At 44.8% G+C, this 11,961-nt stretch overlaps 1 protein-coding gene across 2 annotated transcripts; it reads left to right on the forward strand.

The window, feature by feature from the left end:
- Positions 1-40: 40 nt before the first annotated feature.
- LIN37 (lin-37 DREAM MuvB core complex component) lies at positions 41-10,272 on the forward strand. Of its 2 annotated transcripts, none has more exons than XM_072155149.1 (10): positions 41-138; positions 2,614-2,702; positions 3,055-3,130; positions 3,730-3,780; positions 4,934-4,963; positions 5,935-6,017; positions 7,393-7,544; positions 7,679-7,822; positions 8,519-8,592; positions 8,676-10,272. In XM_072155149.1, the coding sequence occupies exons 2-10, from the start codon at positions 2,669-2,671 to the stop codon at positions 8,755-8,757; spliced, it is 726 nt and encodes a 241-aa protein (XP_072011250.1). In that variant the 5' UTR covers positions 41-138; positions 2,614-2,668; the 3' UTR covers positions 8,758-10,272. The 2 variants fall into 2 exon arrangements, with proteins under 2 accessions (XP_072011250.1, XP_072011251.1); XM_072155150.1 differs by having other exon boundaries at positions 56-139; positions 2,617-2,702.
- Positions 10,273-11,961: the final 1,689 nt, after the last annotated feature.

The following is an 11,961-nucleotide window of genomic DNA, read 5'->3' on the forward strand; positions in this document are numbered from 1 at the left end:
GGCGTATCCCTATTGGACAACTATGATTTGCTGGTGTTAGTGATAGGCAGGTCAGATGACCAATGATCTGATGTCTGGGAAGAAAGCTTAGCCAATAGAGAGGCGGAAGGCGGAGTTAGTAGAGGAGCGGGTTTTAAGGTGAGTTGAGCCGGTAACGGTGACCGGGAGAGTAGGGGGAACAGGGAAGGGCTGGCGGCCCGGTGTGTGTGACGTCAGAGCTCTGTATGTGACGTTGTACGTTGATACAGTTTAGGATTTGTTACTTGTACAACACATTAATAACAACACCGACATGTAAACACAGGGCGGCTCATGTCCTCACTGGTGCTGGCCGTACTGTCGTACGTCATACCTTTATATTAGGCATATATGATGTAACCCAAGTACTGTGACGTCACTTGTGTAAAATAGAAGTACCATATTTATAATGATGACGTCACTGGTTGGAAACTTTGAATAAAATATGTGCTCTGGTGATGACATCACTGTGCTGCACCTGACGTCATGGTGGGTGATTACATCATTCAGCTGTTATCACTGTGTTGTCCCTGACATGCAGAAGTAATCAATCGTTCAGGCCAAACGCTACACAGATGCCTCCAGTTTGTGCCAATCACTGCACTGGCTACCTGTCTCCTTCCGTATTCACTTTAAAATAATAACCCTCATCCACAAAGCTCTGAATAATGCTGCACCTGCCTATCTCTCTTCTCTCATCTCAGTCTATCGCCCTTCCCGTGCTCTTCGATCTGCCAGTGACAATAGATTAATCTCTACCTTAATTCGAACCTCCCATGCACGTCTCCAGGACTTCTCCCGAGTTGCACCAATTCTCTGGAATGCCCTTCCCCAGACTCTGAGACTAATACCCACCCTCCAAAGCTTCAAACGTGCTCTTAAAACCCATCTCTTTAGGCAAGCCTATAACACTCATTAACTGCATGAAATGTAAACTCTCCCTTTACTAATCCATCCTATGTCCTATCTGTTATCTGGCAAACAGCTGATATATACCAAGCTCCAGGCTTCTCTGCAGTCTTTTTCACCTTGGACCCTGTAAATAAGATGGCGACTGATGGCTGGTTCAAGCAGCAACATCGTTGTTTAGTAAATTATTTATTAAATTATTTTATATTGTTCCCTTATAAAGAATGGCTGGACCATTATACAACCTCTTGTGTCACCTCCTCATCCTCATAGACTGTAAACTCCTGTGTCACCCCCTCATCCTCATAGTCTGTAAGCTCTTGTGTCTCCCCCTCATCCTCATAGACTGTAAGCTCTTGTGTCACCCCTCATCCTCATAGACTGTAATCTCTTGTGTCACCCCCTCATCCTCATAGACTGTAAGCTCTTGTGTCACCTCCTCATCCTCATAGACTGTAAACTCCTGTGTCACCCCCTCATCCTCATAGTCTGTAAGCTCTTGTGAGCAGGGCCCTCACTCCTATTGTTCCATATGACTGTTTGTTCTTTGTAATGTAATATAGTTGTATATGTCCCCTATGATTTGTAAAGCGCTACGGAATTTGATGGCGCTATATAAATAAAGATTATTATTATTAATCGTTGCACCATCCCCCAGCTGTCATCCAGCTCCGGTTGATTAGTCCTGTCTGCACAGCACAGGCAGCTCAGTGTATGTGGAAGTAAAGTAATGAATGGTTCAGCCTGAACCCAGCTTTATCAAGTTCTTGAATGACATTGCAGCATAATGATCTGCAGGATACTGGGAAAGCTGCATGATGTCACAGGCTCTTGGGATGGCTTATGGGAGGGACGAGATGATGCAGTCTTATGCATGCTGCAGGAGTGCCTAATTAGGGTAGGCGCCCCGTTATCATAATTTTACAATTGTTTTTTTTACCACAACCACTCGGATCAGGGATTAAACAAGATATGTTTCTGCATCAGTGTAGCTACAGCATTTTCATGGTATGTTTGCTTCACAATGCAGAAAAGCAAATGGTAGATTTCCTTTAAGTACACGTTTGAAACTTTAGGGGTTGGGTATTAGTCTGATAGTCCAGGAAAGGTCATTCCAGAGAATTGGTGCAACTCGGGAGAAGTCCTGGAGACGTGCATGAGAGGTTCGAATTGAGGGTTCATTCACACGGCCGTCTTTGGAGGCGTACATGCGGCTGCATATACGTCCCCATAGTTGGCAATGGCGGCACGAACATACTCTATCTTTTCCCTGGTGTGTGGCAAACGCCGCTGTTTCCTATGGAGAGGGGAGGGGTCACCTCCTCTCCAGCACACGGTGGGTATAACGCGTGTGAATGCAGCCTAAGGTAGAGATTAATCTAACATCACTGGCAGATCAAAGAGCACGGGTTGGGCGATACACTGAGAAGAGAGATAGGGAGGTGCAGCATTATGCAGAGCTATGTGGATGAGGGTTATTAGTTTGAACCGTATTTGGAAGCAGATGGGCAACCAGTGATGTCACAATTGAACAGTATATTCTGCAATGATGTCAAAGAAAGACACATAAGGGATGGTGATGTCATTCACACATATATTTTTCATGTTGTGACATCACAGCTATGATGTCCTACTGTCACCTTGGGTTCTTCAGCCGCTCATGTAACACTTGCGTCTCTCTTTTAGGATCTCTCTGTACGATATTATCTTCCTGAGGACAGCGCCTCCTCTGCTGGCAGCCATGTCACTTGCTAAAGTGAAGGAGGAGAAGACGGGTAAGGTCTTGGGCTCTTGTCTGTTATACACACATAGTAGCGGACATTGTCACACGTTCCACTGGCTGATGGTAGAACGACACACTGTTACGAATCCTACACCCCTGGGATATGTGCAGCTGTGGTGTGTCAGGAATTCAATCCATAAAGCACAATGGATAGTACATCTATGTGTCAGGACACACAGGGACATTCTGGTGCTCCTGCATCAATGGTCATCTCTTAAAGGGGTTGTACTGAGAAGATCAAGTGCATCAGCTCCTTCTCTCCGAGGGAACCCCACATTCTGGGAACACTCTGGGGTTTTGTTAGCCCATGTAAAAAATTTTCTTTCTCTTTATATTTCTGTCAGATCTGGAGTCGGCGAGCGCTCGGAATCGGCTGGACGCCGTTTTAAAGGGGCTCGTGGACAAGAGTGAGGTGGACAGGTGAGGTGTGATGAATTTATATGGGGAATTTGTCAAAGGAGACCCCCACTGATCTCATCCCTTAAAGGGGTTCTCAGGAGGTGGAAAAACATGGCTGCAGTCTTCCAAAAACAGCACCACACCTGACCATGGTTACTGCCAGTACTGCAGCTCAGCTGTATAGAAATGAATGGAGCTTAGTTGCAATACCACACACTACCCATGGTCAGGTGAGGCGCTGTTTTTGGAAGACTGCAGCCATGTTTTTTCACCTCCAGAGAACTCCTTTAATGGGTCCACAGAGACTTGTATTGACCAGTGATGTCATCCTAGTAAGATGCATGATGTCACTGTTGTATTGATTATGTGTGACAGCTGATGTCATCCTAGAGAAATGTGTATAGACGGAGTGTCTCTCCGCAAGTGCGGCCGTGCCGTAATACATAGGTAATGTCCTATATTTTGCCAGATTTGGCTCAGTTGCTCTCCTCCCAATGGAGAGGGGAAGGGAGAAGAGATCTGGTCCAGGCAAGCACCTTACCAGGGGAGCAGAACTAATGATATGTGACACTGCCCCATCTTTACCTTGTATCTCATGTGATGCTCTTTGCGGTTTACAGGGAACAGATGGAGGATGAAAGCGGAAAATCTGCCACAGACTCCCAGTGCAAGTAAGAAAAAAAACTCGCAAACAAGACTTCGTAGACCAGACACACTGCAGCAACACCTCACCTGTGCACACATCACAAATCCTGCTCTCCTTATAGTATGTTACCGTACATTAGTGTAGGGAACGCTCTGTACAAAGCACCTGGGTAACAGTGCAGCCGAGGCTGCATAGCTGTGTGTCTAGACTGAACGCAATTGTAACAGATGATCAGCTGTGAGTAGTGGTTGCTTAGGGCAGGTTTTAGCAAGTGACTTGACATTCAATCTTTAAAGGTTTCTACCAAGATTAGTTTCTTATCCTCTATTCACAGGATGGGGTATAACAATCTGATCAATGAGGTTCCGACCTCTGATTACAAGAGCAGGGGTCCCATTCTCACTAGCGAATGAAGTGTCAGGTGGAGCCAAGTGCTTTACCGCTCTAATACCCTGGGATTGGTGGAATTTTCCAAGCACAGCGCTCTGGTATGTCCCTCGCTTTCAAAAACACTATGGCTCCGATATCATGATCCTGGCGGTCCCCGCTGTCAGACCAACACCAATCAGATGTGGTTAGGGGTTAACTATCAATCTTGGTACATCCTCTTTAACTTAGGACAGTACTAGACTCGCCCATCGTTTCTCAGCGAGTGGTAGAACTTGTCATTGCACAGTGGCTGATGATGGGAAAGTCCTTTTATTAAAGGACATCTGCCACCAGGATGAAGGATTGTAAACCAAGCACACTGACATAATGATGTGTGCCCCCTCTGGCAGGATCTACTCTTCTTTTATGCTTCATATGCCCTTGTTTTTAAGAAAAAAAAGGCTTTAAAAATTATGCAAATGAGTCTGAGGGACTTCAGGCTCCATTAACACCTATTTGCATAAGAAGCTTAAAGACGAGCAGATCCTGCCAGAGGGGGCACACACCAGTATGTTAGTGTGCTTGGTTTATAGTCATTGATCCTGGTGGTAAATGTCCTTTAAGGGATCGTTGACAATGAGCGCTGTGTCACAACCAGGACTTCTGCTTTCTCCAGCCACAAAATGTGCAAACCTTGGGTGTCTGCAGAGAAAGCCCCACGAGTCAGCAGCACAAGTCGCTTCCTGACACATTTCTATCTATTTTTACATCAAATTTTCATTCTAAACCATTTCCTCTTTCTCTTACAGAGATTCTTCTCCATCTGCCGCCGGAAAGAGGTAAGTTGATATTTTTTAATTAAAACTTTGGATGCTCCTGGAATGTGGCTGAAATGCAAAGTTTAGAGAGGAGGGGCTATTAGATGTTCTCAGCCAATCAGTATTGCCAGCAGTGCTCTTTACCATTCTGATTGGATGATGGCACAACACCCGCTTCCCTCTGCCTGCTGTAATCTCACACAGAGGGAGGGGAAAGTGCTCCTGCACAGTGTGGCAGCCTGTGAATCTACAAAACGGAAGGGCTTTGGCAACACCGCCAAGGGGGTACATCAGTGTTATTAGCATAATTAAAGTTGATTTTTGAAGGAAGGAGGCCTTGGTTATGAAATATAGGAAGATTACCACAGTCAGTGGTGATCAGACTTTTTAGTACGCTGGAGGTTTTTTACAGATAATGTAAGGATGAGATTTCTTTCAGTCCTATTGACTATGCTGTGATCGTATGTATGATGGCTTTTTAGAGCCTAACCCCAGTGATTATTGGCAGAGGTTAAACAAGTCTCAAACACTTCTCTCTCTTTGGGGTTTTCTGCTATTTAGACATGCCTGCTGTAAATTAAGGGGACGTATATACAGCCACCATAGACAGCAATGAGCGCCCGGCGCTGTACGGGAGCGGTACAGTGCAGCACACGTGGGGCTCCGTTCCATAGCCAGGAGAAAGATAGGACGTGTCCTATCTGTCCCCGTAAACCGCGCCTTGCGTCATACATGGCTATGGTAAGGGGCGGGCACATCGTGTGAATATAGCCTAACAGCCATGAAGAGGTTAAATAAAAGAGGAAACTGGATAAATCTTGTGATAAAAATCTGGGAACAGTCAATAGATGATATCCAGAGTTTCCCAGAATAGATGGGAGTTTATCCTACTACCGCCGGGGTGCCCCGGTGTGACCTGTCACCTAGCTGTCCTGTCCGTGGTGCTTTATGGATTGTATTCATTGACTTCTTTCCCCCTTGGTCTTCATTAGGCCGTCAGTGCGCCCGTCTCACCATCGCCGGAAGAAGAGGAAAGAGGAGGACGGAGTCCCAGAAGCGGTGCTGCCTAAAACTAGTAAGGCCAGGGCTCCGGTCAGTCTTAGGGGTTGTCCCACACTTGTCCATTAAAGGAAATCTACCACTCCCAAAAAGTAAAAAAAAAAAAAAAAACTACACATACTCACCTGTCCTCTTCTTCATCCCAATCCCGGCACTTGTCTACTCTGATCTTGAAAGGGATCACCCAAAAAAAAAAAAGAATAATTGCAGACAGGCCGCAGCGCAGAGACTCAATGTCCAATAAACCAAATATTGGACCCAATGTTCCGGCAGGGATATTTTCTTAGGCCTATTACTAACACTAATCAGTAAATGTCCAGGGGCTCGATTAGGTCAATCTGTGAGCAGCACTACACCCCAGAGTGCTATTCCACAACCACTGGTGGAGCCCTTCTGGGGTGTTTATAGGTCAACTCTGACATATAATATATATATGATGTACAGTGTAAACCAAGCGCTCTGAGTATTGCTGTTTAGCGGTAACCATTTACTATCTGGGGCCAAATCGGCACAAGCCCCTCTACTTGAGCTCCCAAATATACAATCCTGTCACTGGTTGTCAAGTGTAATACACACAACTGGTCAACCACATCTATCTAGTACTGATACAGTTCCAATGAGAACTTAGCATCCATACCGAGCTTCCTTTAGGAATACCAATAGTCCATGAGCATCTGGCAGCACGGTATATTCTTAATATATATAGCACCTCTATACTCCATACCGAACTGAAACAGGTGGAGGCTCTTGGCATTTGGTGCACTGTGTTTTTATATATTTTTTTCGTTTCCCATAATTACAATACAGCACAGCGATTTATGATTATAATAAAATTTACGTTTAATTCAGCTACTTGTCCGGATATGGAAACAACTCTCTGTCAATGGCAGTGTTGGTAATAAGAGACTCTGTCCAGCATGGCGGGCTGCTAATTATTCACCCCCCACCCAAGGGGTGTGAATTCTGAGAGGGGGAGGGGCATGAATAATTAGCAGCCCAGACCACCGGAATTCTCATCCCAGCGTTCCGGGTTGCTTTTTATAACACACATTTTTTTTAGGTGATCCCGGCATGGTAGATTTCCTTTTTAGGTTAGTGTCAGATCGCTGGCAGTCTGACCACTGGGAACCCCAATGACTGCAGGAATAAAATGCTGGTGCACAGGTGTGACTTTATTCACTTCACTAGTGATCAAGGGATCTTATGCTTATCTCTGTGTCCTGATGACCTATCCATCAGTATGAGATCGGTGAAGGTCCTGCAATGATACCCAGAACTATACAATGACGGACCACCACCAATCTGATATCACATGACTACTTTACTACAGTGTTAAACTGCTTATTTTTCTAAAACAAACAAAAAAAAAATTTTTAAACCCTCTTCTTCAGACACTTTTGTCATCCGTCTCTTTGACCGGAGTGTGGACTTGGCCCAGTTTTCAGAAGAGACTCCCCTGTACCCCGTCTGCCGAGCCTGGCTACGTAATTCTCCAGGAACCAAAGCCCCGGAGCCCCCTCCAACACCTCCACCATCAGAAGAGGTAGAGTAACTCTGTCCCTTCATCTCAGTCACTACCATAAGGCTGTGCAGACATATGGTGATATGTAGGACTGAGACATGCAGGGAGTCGTGGGGTGTCCCTACTTCTTTACTGGATTTCCCTTCTAATTTCAGGGCGACGTAGTGAATGGAAGTTCTCAGAATATTTATCTCATGCCTCCGCCATCTGCGTGCCCGGTTAGTGAAACTGGAGATCCCATCAACCTGAGGATCCCGTCACCCATCCCCCGAGAAGAGGAGCCCCTCAATATCAACATGGTGAGTGCAGCTGTACAACTATGTGTCTTCAGCGCTTGCTCCTGGTATCTGGTCTCATCAACTTTCACATTCATTCATAAGAAAACCCCTTTAAAGGACATTACCAGCAGATTACCTGATGATTACTACTCAACTCCTCGTCCCGTTCCTGCTTTCACTAATCTTCTTTTTGTATAACTTTTGGCTGCATTGAGTACAAAAATTACCTTCCTAAAATATGCAAATTGCAAAACTACAGAGCACCTCTGGACTCCCCTGGCCCGGCCTAAGTGGTGTTCATGGAGCCGGTGACATTACCAGCTCCCTTAATACTATGTAGGCGGAGCCAGTCGGGTCGGGGGTATGAAGAAATTAAATAGTGGTGCAAAGCACTTTGCTCATTTGCATATTTTTAGAAAGTTATTTTTCTACTCCATGCAGCCATTCAAACTTATACTAAAAGAAGATGCAACCAGGGACCGGACAGAGAGGTGAGTAGTAATCTTCTACCAGATAATCTGATGGTAGGTGCCCTTTAGGTGTCATATCAAACCCGTTGTCTGTGAGCTCCCCCTAGTGGTGGTTGGAGGTGATATGTAATTGTGTATGAAGAGAACAAAGACATTTGTCTAGCATCTTTAGAATAATGGAGTGTCACACCCTACAAATAGATTTACAATTAAGCTATATCCCCCCCCCCCCCCCATTATCTCGTAGACCGCAGAGACCACCCCCAGCATGTCCACTCTCATCTACCTGAATATGAACCGCTGGAAGAAGATCCGACAGAGGTAAGAGAGGGCAGGTCACGGGTGATTGACCCAAAGCCACTCCTCCCCACACAATGTTATATCCTTGTACCTGTGTCTGACAGGTGGAAAGACGCTTCTTATCGGAACCAGCAGCGTTACGCCCAGAGCATGAAGATTCTGAAGGAGATGTACGAGCGGCAGTGATGCGGCAGCACCCGGGGGGACACGTTGCAGTCTCAGATTCATTGTCAGATGGTTTTGTGTGTGGGTGTAGCATTAGCTTAGGGCCACAACGATCTGTCACACAGCAGTAGATGTAGCCATAATCCGTGAAGCCCAATCGTCATCAGCCGTCACCAAAGTTTGCCAGAGATGACTGAAAAGGATATTTAAAGGGGTTGTCCACTTTTAGGAGATAAGTCATCTTGTTTGTCTGTTGAAAGGTTATGATTTTTCAGTATACTTTCTGTATCAATTTATCACTGTTTTCTAGATCTCTGCTTGCTGTCATTCTATAGGAAGCTGCATTGTTTACTTTTTGTGGAAATCTAACCATATTCATTTAATGTCACACAGTTGTGCGGCTCATTACATTCCCGGTCATGTGATGTCACACAGGTGCACGGCTCATTACATCCCCGGTCATGTGATGTCACACAGGTTCATGGCTCATTATATCCCTGGTCATGTGATGTCACACAGGTGCACGGCTCATTACATCCCCGGTCATGTGATGTCACACAGGTTCATGGCTCATTATATCCCTGGTCATGTGATGTCACACAGGTTCATGGCTCATTATATCCCTGGTCATGTGATGTCACACAGGTGTGCGGCTCATTATATATCCCTGGTCATGTGATGTCACACGGGTGCACCGCTCGTATATCCCCTGCTCGTTAGATGCTTGGTCATGCGATGTCACACAGATGCATTGTTCGTTACATCACCTGACCAGGGATATAACGAGTCGGTAACAAACTGTTTTTTATCCACTGGAAGTAAACAAAGAAGTTTCCTATAGAATGACAGCTAGAATAACCGCAAGGAACTGATACAGAGAGTATATTGGAAATTTTGTATAACTTCTCATTACACAATCAATATCAATTATTTGATGAAAGTGGACGGCCCCGTTAAAGGGACCAGAAAAAAATGGCTCCACCTTAATCCACAGTATGTAGGAGATACAGCAGTTCAGCCTTGTTAAAGGGATCCTCAACAACATAATGTGAACAAATAGTCGCCATATTTTGTTCCCTTTTTTGCTTGGGGTTTCTCTCTTGTGTCCCTTTAATGAGGTTGAGCCGGGATCCCTACTGTCGACTAGGGTGGCGCTGTTGTTGGAAGAATTTGCCAATCCCAGATGGCTCCTTTAAAGAACACGCCAGCATGATAGGTGATGGTTGCCCCCCCTGTTCTCAGGATCCTGGGGGGGGGAGGGGGCAGCACTTCAATCGCCTTTTAGTTTTTAACTTTTTCCTGTATAGTTTTAGATCAGTTTTTTTTCTGAGCTTTTTAAAGCATTTCATTGAAATATTTTCATGCTCCCCTTCAAGTTTTTTTTTTATATTTTATGAAACCCGGAGACGTTTTAGGGATCGATGGATTCTCTCCCTGTGTCTATCTGCCTTGTACTCAGAGTTTATGATAAAAGGCTAAATTCACACGCTTTTCATTGCATCTTTCTTAACTTTTATCTTCAGTTTTACATTTTGGCGGTACAAATACCAGATGTAATGGCGGGGGAGGGGGGGGGGGGCTTCACACTGGGGTCTTGGGGCACAGTTCCTGAAATGGCTCCTGATGGATTATTGTACTGTATCTTGTGAATTATTGTGTCCAGTGCCATGTACCTTTAACCCCTTAAGGACGCAGGGTTTTTCTGCTCATTTCTCGCTCTCCAACTTCAAAAATCAATAACTTTTTCATTTTTACGTGTACAGAGCTGTGTGAGGGCTTATTTTGTGCGTAACAAATTTTACTTTCCCGTAATGTTATTTATTTTAACATGCCGTGTACAGCGAAGCTGAAAAAAAATTCCAAATGTGGAAAAAAATTTTTAAAAAACGCACGTTCTTGTGGGCTCAGTTTTTTTGACTTTGACTGTGCACTCAAAATAACCCCTCAGCTTTATTCTTTGGTTCGGTGCGATCGCGGTGATACCAAATTTATATAGGTTTTATTGTGTTTTAATACATTTTCAAAAATTAAACGAATGTGTACAAAAAAAAAAAAATTTTGCCAACTTCTGACGTGAATAACTTTTTCATACTTTGGTGCACGGAGATGTGCATTTGATCGGGCATTTTGGGACGCGGTGATACCTAATGTGTCTGTGATTTTTACTGTTTATTATGTTTTATATCCGTTCTAGGGAAAGGGGGGTGATTTGAATTTTTAATATTTTATTAATTTTTTTTATTTTTTAAACTTTTTTTCCCCACTATTTCTTAGACCATCTAGGGTACATTAACCCTAGATGGTCAGATCGCTCCTACCATATACTGCAATACTACAGTACTGCAATATATGGCATTTTTGCAGCACATTCATTACAATGAGCCACTGGCTCATTGTAACGAACCTGCAGAAGCCATGTAGCCTCGTGTCAAACGAAGACCCGAGGCTACCATGGTAACCGATCGCCGCCCCCCGATGACGTTCGGGGGCGCGGCGATCGAAATAAAGATGGTGGCGCCCGCGCGCCGCCATCTTTTAAACGCCGCCGGCGATTTTGCCAGCGGCAATGAAAGGGTTAATAGCCGCGATCGGTGCAAGCACCGACCGCGGTTATTAGTGGTGGGGGTTTTCTGCAATATGCAAAAACCCCCACCCTTGTATGAAGAGGACTCAGCCCGTGAGCCCTCTTCATACACTCCTTATACCTTAAGGGGTTAAAGAGAACCCGTCAGGCAAATTAACCCCCTAAGTTAAATATATTTTCATGAACTGCTATTAAAACGCATTGCCTCTATCCCTTCATTGTCCCTCTACATGCCTGTAAACCCAAGCAATGAGGTCCTAAAGCTGTATGCAAATGACCTGTAAAATGTTCAATGTGTCATTAGCATATTTAAGCTGTCCAGCTTATTCATGAGTGGGAGGCACAGCCACACCCCCAGTGATTAATGTATGAATAGATTAGATAAAGGCTGGGATGGATCCTTGTGAGCTGCTCCAACAGGTAGAGGTGACACAGACCTGATGACAGGTGTCCTTTAAGGGGATTTTATCTACTGCCTTATGCACATGATAGGTGCTGCATAGGTCCAACTGCAGGGACCTTCATTAATTTACAAAAAAAAAAAAGGGTCCTATTACCCTAAATCTATGGAGCCGATGCTCCGTTCATTCATAAAGTTATGTTGTGGTTCCATTAGATGTCAGTGTGGCTTCCCACGCCGG

Source organism: Engystomops pustulosus, chromosome 6 (assembly GCF_040894005.1).
Source record: "Engystomops pustulosus chromosome 6, aEngPut4.maternal, whole genome shotgun sequence".
In the NCBI taxonomy this organism is placed as follows: domain Eukaryota; kingdom Metazoa; phylum Chordata; class Amphibia; order Anura; family Leptodactylidae; genus Engystomops; species Engystomops pustulosus.

Bases quoted from the DNA above. Each gene is read 5' to 3' on its own strand.
- LIN37 (XM_072155149.1), top strand. From the start codon at position 2,669: ATGTCACTTGCTAAAGTGAAGGAGGAGAAGACGG. The intron at 3,781-4,933 runs GTAAGAAAAAAA...TTTCTCTTACAG, and splicing joins GCCACAGACTCCCAGTGCAA to AGATTCTTCTCCATCTGCCG. The intron at 6,018-7,392 runs GTAAGGCCAGGG...CCTCTTCTTCAG, and splicing joins AGCGGTGCTGCCTAAAACTA to ACACTTTTGTCATCCGTCTC.